The sequence below is a fragment of the Galleria mellonella genome, unplaced genomic scaffold, assembly GCF_026898425.1.
Source record: "Galleria mellonella isolate WM207_F2 unplaced genomic scaffold, CSIRO_AGI_GalMel_v1 utg96, whole genome shotgun sequence".
Classification (NCBI taxonomy): domain Eukaryota; kingdom Metazoa; phylum Arthropoda; class Insecta; order Lepidoptera; family Pyralidae; genus Galleria; species Galleria mellonella.
In genome coordinates, this window is record NW_026442179.1 from 5,402,540 (window position 1) to 5,410,681 (window position 8,142).

The 8,142-nt window shown below is 32.6% G+C and overlaps 1 protein-coding gene across 1 annotated transcript; it reads left to right on the top strand.

Annotated features, from left to right (window-relative positions):
• The first annotated feature begins 1,328 nt into the window (after nucleotides 1–1,328).
• LOC113523372 (ADP-ribosylation factor-like protein 1) lies at nucleotides 1,329–7,836 on the top strand. Its single transcript, XM_026909320.3, has 5 exons — nucleotides 1,329–1,540; nucleotides 1,621–1,837; nucleotides 2,593–2,704; nucleotides 3,033–3,254; nucleotides 5,059–7,836. The coding sequence occupies exons 1-4, from the start codon at nucleotides 1,537–1,539 to the stop codon at nucleotides 3,240–3,242; spliced, it is 543 nt and encodes a 180-aa protein (XP_026765121.1). The 5' UTR covers nucleotides 1,329–1,536; the 3' UTR covers nucleotides 3,243–3,254; nucleotides 5,059–7,836.
• The last annotated feature ends 306 nt before the right edge of the window (nucleotides 7,837–8,142 follow it).

Here is an 8,142-nt window from a genome sequence, read left to right on the forward strand (position 1 = left end):
CGAAAATTGTAAATTAGTAACTATTTTACAAAAAAAAAAAATTCGATAATTTTGTACGGAACCTTCGTTGCGCGAGTCCGAGTCGCACTTGATTTTATTTTTTTATTTATAGTTTAATAAGCAATATTTCTCTATTACAAACATTATATTCTGTCTATTGAATATTACCAGAGTAACCTGTTTAGGCTTAGCACGGGTGCTTCAATGAAGAAAATTAGAAATTAGAAGTAGACAAATATTAAATTACATTATTTGTGTATATCCCAACATTCTAATTAAACGACCTGGAGGGCAAGGGTTTATTAGTAATGCGGACAACCTTTTACATTACTAGCAATATGCCCTGGTAAGTCGATCTCCACGTGTTTCCCCTCTAGAAACTATTGTGCTGAATTCCAAGTGTACTATAGAGATAGACTAACAGACCTGTTTTCATCTTTATCTCTCATCCCTCGCTGGTACCCTGCCAGCGTATACCGTTAGTATAGGCAGGGTTACCATTGCATTATCATCCATTAAAAAAATATGTCTACATTACTAGGTTGTTTAATTTTTTTTTCTGTCATCTATGCCAGACCATAAATTATAAAATAAGTTTTAAAACTTATTTTGTGATTTATGTACCTACGAGAAAAATACGTTATTATTTTTCAATAGTTAATTTGTGTCTTTGTAACTATGCTCAAATTTTTTGAAAGGCATTTAAAGCTACTTTAGTAAACATACAGTGTAGAAATAATTATATGTACTGTAATCGTGGAAAAGTAAATGAATTAAAGATTGAAGATCGAACCTGATGAAAAGTAGATATACACTGTGGCCTCAGTACTTTAAGTTATAGTATACGACAAAGACGGTATAATGAAATTACAATCTATAATATAACAGGTGTGAAATTCTTAGTTTTAACCATTGAAATTTACTAAAAATGTTATGTATTTTCCTATCCATATTTTCTTCACAAACACAGTCAAAAATATTTAATACCTAGCTATAAAATTCATAAAAATAAAATTACTACTTACGTCGAATAAGGCTGTATAGACTTCATTCTTTTGCTTAGCCGGCAAAAGGATGAAGATAAAAAAAGTATGCTTTAGTGTTACTATATTGTAAATAACATTTTACTAGTTCTTTTTTTTTAATTAATTGAGCAATAATACACAATATTATAGTAATAAATGGCTACACACGAATTATTTTATTGAATTGAATTGATGAAAAATTTGAATTACATATATTTTTGTATTATTTTTTTATTCTAATCATATAGGTAGATAATAGTTAAAAATTGTGACAATCGTTTTCTTAAACTGGCAACAAAAATTTTGATTGCTTACTTACACGTCAAATAAGTCATGTCTGATTTCTGAATAAAATGTTAATTATTTTTGTTTAAACCGTGTTATTATTATTATAGAGAGGTACAAAATTAAACAAACGTAAATATCTGTATCATTTGGATGTACGGACGGAAACACATAATCATTCCTTAGTTATAACGTCTAATGTAATATAGGCTAGGCTTATCGGAAAATGGGTGAGCAGTTTTATTAACTTTAATAATGTTTCTTTGATTAAAATGTGTTGTGGCAGTGTCCTAATGTTGTTTTCTTCTAGGTGGCCTGTTTAGTTACTTCAGAGGGTTGCTAGGAGCGCGAGAAATGAGGATTCTAATTCTCGGATTGGACGGCGCCGGAAAAACAACAATTTTATACAAATTGCAAGTTGGGGAGGTTGTCACCACGATACCAACGATCGGATTCAATGTAGAACAAGTTACGTACAAAAACCTCAAGTTCCAAGTATGGGACCTTGGTGGTCAAACTAGTATTAGGTAAGTCTTCAATGTTATTCTAGCTTATGTGATATTTTCTTAACAATGAATAAAAACCACACAAAATATAATTTTGTTGAATTATTGTTTAGTGTTTTCAAGTTAAAAAACTAATGTTCCTTTATTGACTTCATAATTATGTCACTTACAACAAGCTAACTTAATGATATTAACTTTAATTCTTTGTCTATTTTAACTTTCTAACAGTTTTATAGATCAATGTTTACTAATATTATACATATGAAAGTGAGTTCGTTTAAGTGTTACTTTGTAATGCCAGCTTAACTAATCACTAAGAAATTTGGTATACACATACTATATGAGATTGAGAAGCATATAGCTTATTTTTTATACTGTTGAGTAAACATATACCAGTCATGCAGACAAAATCATGGGTAAAAGCTAGTATCAATAATGATTAAATTATTATAATTTAATACAGTTTTATAAATAAATGTCCATGTGCTTACAGTATAGACTAGGGCCAACCCATAATAACTCATCTTTTCCCATGGGTGTCGTAAGAGGCGACTAAGGGAGGATTAGGGATGTGCAACAGCATCCCTCTTAAAACATCTCTAAAGCCTAACTGAGGTTATCAATATGCCTTCCAAGCATAACAACTACTGGAAAAACCCCTCAAGGGACAAGTTTATGTTCAGCAGTGGACCATTAAGGTCTGAATGATGATGATGATTATAATTTCATTCTCATAATGCATATACTTGTAATGTGTTATTTTTCCACTTTTGCAGGCCTTACTGGCGGTGTTACTATGGAAACACAGATGCAATAATATATGTTGTAGATTCTGCAGATAGAGATCGAATAGGAATATCCAAAGATGAACTTGTGCATATGTTAAGAGTGAGTATATACTTAACCAGTAGCAGTATTTTCATATCAATTAAAAAACCTAGGAAAAGCAGCCTATAATTGAGTATTTACTGAAGCTTTATTAGTAATATTTAAATGTTCTCATCATGTGATCCCGCCATGGAATGGGCCACCCCTTTCTTTCCTGTGGTGAAAACTTGACAGTCGAGAGATCTCATCTCTCTTGAAGAACTTCTCTCATGAAACATTCAAAGCCTAACTGTGGTTGCCAACCCACCTGCCAAAAAAAGGCATATTAGCAAATATCTCTGTAAATGAAAACAATAGATTTTTATTAGGAATATTCTATTCATTGCAGGAAGAGGAGCTAGCCAATGCAATTCTCGTGGTACTAGCAAATAAACAAGACATGGCCGGTTGCCTGACGGTGGCTGAGGTACACCAGGCTCTGGGACTAGATGCATTGCGTGACCGCACCTTCCAGATATTCAAGACGTCCGCAGTGAGGGGCGAGGGGTTAGACCAGGCGATGGATTGGCTCTCGAATGCCTTGCAAGCCAGGAAATAGCAGCAGAAATAGGTTTGTTACTTGACAATTACTTTGTTTTTACTAGTGTAATTGTAACTGTTTTGAACGATATTCTCTGTATTTCTTTGCATAATAGAATCTGAAATGAAGATATCCACAGTAGAATCAAAGTGACCGACAGCCCAAAGTGAGCTGTACTCAAAAAAATTTACAATTGATTGGGAAGAAATGTTCTTGAGTGGCAACTTCATACGTAAATGCAATGTAGGACGACTCCCCGCTAGATGGAGTGACAACCTTCAATGCACTGCAGGAAGTCAATTGATGCTAGTGACTCAGAACACTTTCCTTATGACTATCGAAAGTTTACTTGAATAAAAATATTACATTCTTTCTATGGCAGAGGACAGCAATACCAGAGGGAGACTTTGTACAAAAGTCGATTGCTTGGGTACCTCTGTCCCATTCGTGTTTCAACCGTGAAGCAGTTGTGTTTGCATGGCTGTGTTTCGGTTTGAAGGGTGGGATATGGTGTGAATTTACTGGGTACGGAGGAATAACACCTGAGTCCTCAGGAATGGCAATGTATGGGGGTGTCATGGGCGAAACAGTATACTCTGTTATGTCCATGGTACTGCTCATGTCTATAGGCGATGGTTACCACTTTCCATCAGGTGGGCCGTCAGCTTGTTTGCCATTCTAAGTTGTATAAAAAAAAAAAAATAATGTCTGATATGGTAAAGATAATATGATGAGTGGTAAGTAGGGATAGTTTTTACTTCTCATAAGTTCGAGGTTCTAGTTAGATGGCCTTGGGAGGTCACGTGATATTCATAGTTAAATTTACAATTATTACAATTCAGTAGGTAAGTAATTGCTAAGTGAACTCTTTAAATATACATATTAATGTAAAATAGTATTTGAATGTTAATACAAGACAAAGCAAATAGACCAGCTTGTTTAGCAACTTACAAAAAAGTGAATGGCTGTAACGCTAGGCTGACGTCACAGCCGCTTATGACTAAGGGTCCCGGTTGGTCTAGAAACTAATTTAGTTCTTGACTGAAATACACATAAGTTAAACCGGTATATATTTGATTAAAATATAATATAATATGTATACTTTTTTATGCAACATAATATAACATCATCCTCACATATTGTTAATAATGGAGACTAAGGGACCCATTGCTAGCAATATACCTAACCAGGTCGACTTCTACGTAGTCCTCCCTAGAAACCATGCATCGTGCTAAATCCCAGGTGTATTCATCACGATGCGTTAACTGACCTCACCTATAAAACATCTCTAGAAGCCTAACTGCGGTTACCGATCCGTTTGCTAAGCATGGCAACTACTGGCAAAACTCCCCTTTTTATGGGGAAGGCTTATGCCCAGCAGTGGACAGTTAACGCCTAAAATAATAAAAAGCCCTTTACAGGATGAGGGACTATATATATATATATATATATATATATATATATATATATATATATATATATATATATATATATATATATATATATATATATATATATATATATATATATATATATATATGTATATATGTGTAGGTTTATTATTATTTATGTACTTGTATTATTTACATATGTAGGTGTATACATCTGTTTTTATTGTATTATATATTTAATTTTTTACTGGGTATTATTTAGTTTATCTTTAGCTGTACGGTTGTTACCCTTGTACATTCTACAGTTTTCTGTCAACTTCTCAAAAGTTGACTGTAAGAGATCCCCTTATGGGATAAGTTCACCATTGTATATTAAATCTTTTAATGTATTCAGTATGAATTATGTACAATAAAGATTTTACATTACAATGTTTTACTTACAGATTGTATAAAAAAGGACACGAGCGAAGGTCGGGCCGAGCAGCAAAACGGGACGAGTTGATACAAACATCTGTAACGCCATTAGTGATAGTACTTACCGCCGCCGAAATTGCGCCTGCGCATGTACACAAATATGTTTCTGTTATCAACGTTTTTATTATTTGCATGAATGAATGAATGAGTATACTTTATTTGCATTATACAATATAGGAAATAAGCAAGACAATTTACAAACACAACGATACAATTGTATAAGTACAGTAAGGCGGTCTTATTGCTGAGAGCAATCTTTTCAAGACAACCTTAAGGTAATGGACTAATTGTTGTACAAGCAGGTATGATAGTGCTGTATAATTAAAAAAGCATCTTTTGCAAATTAAAAATATATAAAAATTATATACATATATACACACACACATATATACTTGATTTTGAACCATAATTTATTTATGGTATCAGTTCCTTTAAATGTACATATTGAAATTTAAAAATGATGGTCATACAAAGAAAAGAGAAGCACATTGACAGCCATATTGTTATTTTGTAAATCATCCCAATTTATATTGAGCTTGATTATTAGGTTTTACTCGTAATATCGCATAAAATTTGAATAATATTAGACTTATGTACATTTTGAAATTCAAAATAAATTATGTTTACTTTTGTATAAAAATCATTCAATGTAAACCTGCTTTTATTATATATATAAGGCGCTATTCTAAGAGTCGTCATTGTGGATGGGAGTTAATCCTAGGCGTATATTTGTACCCACCAAAATAATAATGGTTCAAAGCATGAGTTCTTAGCAAACTTATCTTGCACGAACCGAAATTCCTCGTGTGTACTGGTCCAATAATTTTTTATGGACATTTTATATTGCCGGAGGACTGTCCCTCGTTCTGTAAACGCCTTTATTATTATTTCAGCCGTTAACTGTCCACTGCTGAGCATAAGCCTTCCCCATAAAAAGGGGAGTTTTGCCAGTAGTTGCCATGCTTGGCAAACGGATTGGTAACCGCAGTTAGGCTTCTAGAGATGTTTTAAGAGGGACGCTGCTGCACATCTCACGCCTTTCCTTAGTCGCCTCTTATGACGCACACGGCAAAGGAAGGGATGGCCCATTCTATGCCGGGTCACACACGGCGAAAAGTCTTTATTGCGTATTATTTATTAAAAAATATATTAGTAATATTTGTATTAGGTATATACAAATTATATAATTTAAAAGCAGTGGACAGATTACAGGCTGATACAAGGAATTATTTAATTTACTGTTTGTTTTGTTACTGCTGGATGGAGTTTCGTTGCACAAATTATATGGTACTATTTAAAATTCTCGTTGGCATATTTAAGTTTATTTTCCAGGGCGGGCTCCTTAAAAAGGGTGTATATATACTCTGAGATATCGTTGTGAAGTTTTATATATTCTTTATTGCACTAAAACATACAGTAACAACAATAAGTTAATAACAATGTTAGCAAACGCGAACTTATGTCTAAAAGAGATTTCTTCCAGTCAACCTAACGCTAAAACTAGTTTTGCACGTATCCTAAACACGAGACAATTCTGGAGTAGCCCCCCTCTTTTAAATACGCCTACGAAAATTGTACTTGGTTTTACTGTTTTTGTTGATTTTTGTAGTGATTTCTGTTTAGGATGATGCTCCGATTGTATTGTATTTTATGATTCTTAGAAATAGATAAATACCTACCATCTTTATAAATATGTCTGAGTATAAAGGATTTGTCAAACCGATCGCGTGTCTAAATAAAAAAAAAAAATTAAAATAAAAACAGTGGAACTAAATCTTGTTTAAATAGTATTATAAGTAATTATATAAAAAGAGGCAATGGTATGAGTTTCATGTATGAAGTTGAACAAAAACATTGAGAAACGAGGTGATAAAAAAATGTATGTGTGAGATCGGGATACTTATTGTAATGACGTAATTGATAAGTGCTTTGCCCAACTGTAGTAATTAATTTTAAGTCGATTAAAAAACAAGGGAAGGTTCTTGAACCGTGCATTTTACGCTGCAAGATAAACATTTTTTTTTAACCATTTTCATTAATTCTTTTTGTAATTAATTCAATTTACTCCTGTATTAGTCCCATGCAAATTTTGTAACAATTAATATCGCTTTTTGTAGAACAAAAATCCGTGTTATGGACGTAGACTCGCCCTCTGCCATGTTTAATTTCTAATATTATATATATGGCGAAATGTGCGCATATAGAATGTTAACGTGAAGTTTACAATTTTTTTTTTATTAATGTAAACTTAATTCAGAACATTTTAAATAGTCATTTTCTATGATTCTACTTATTTTGAATGCAATTACAAATTGTTTTTTTTTTTCAACATAAGTTGATTTTAGAATTATTATTATTTATTTTTTTATATACATTACAACAGCACAAGAATTAATTAAATTATTAGTCAAACCGAGTCAGTTATTGTTAATAAGATCTCTCCGATTGTCCCATTATGTATTATAGTCGTGAGCATAGTTTCTATTAATCCTGCCGGTCCCGACTTCGTAGTAATGGTATGTTTTAAAAAATAGACTGCTTAATTTCGGCGGCGAGATTTTTATCAAAATAAAAGAAGTTTCGTAGGGGATCGTGTGTGTCGGCGATGGATGTACCTATACATAAGTTATGAATAATTATAATTAATTAATTAATATATATTTTGTATCAGTGACGTTCACCAGGCTAATTTATATTATAATGCGGTAAGAGAGAAACGTTGTTCCAAATACAATATCATGTATTAATGTGGCCTCTCATTTAAACCATTTACATATTCCTTCCTAAAAGGCTGGCAACACCTGCGATTTCACTGACTGTGCTGGTATCAAAGAACAAGGAATTACATAGAAGGAATGATAAAAACTGTAAATCATTTGGTCGCCTCCTTTCTTCTTATGCAAATATAATTAGTAAAAAGAGGACGAAAGATACACCATCAGTTGCTATTTTTCTCAATACATAGCAGGTTATTGTATAGAAAATGTTTGATATGTCAATTATTTGTCAATAACAAATTTTACATTACTAGATTATATATTCGACACAGTTTA

What these genes read in the sequence shown, in the direction of transcription:
- LOC113523372 (XM_026909320.3), top strand. An exon ending in GGTGGTCAAACTAGTATTAG is followed by an intron (nt 1,838 to 2,592) that starts GTAAGTCTTCAA and finishes CCACTTTTGCAG; the next exon opens with GCCTTACTGGCGGTGTTACT. An exon ending in AACTTGTGCATATGTTAAGA is followed by an intron (nt 2,705 to 3,032) that starts GTGAGTATATAC and finishes TATTCATTGCAG; the next exon opens with GAAGAGGAGCTAGCCAATGC.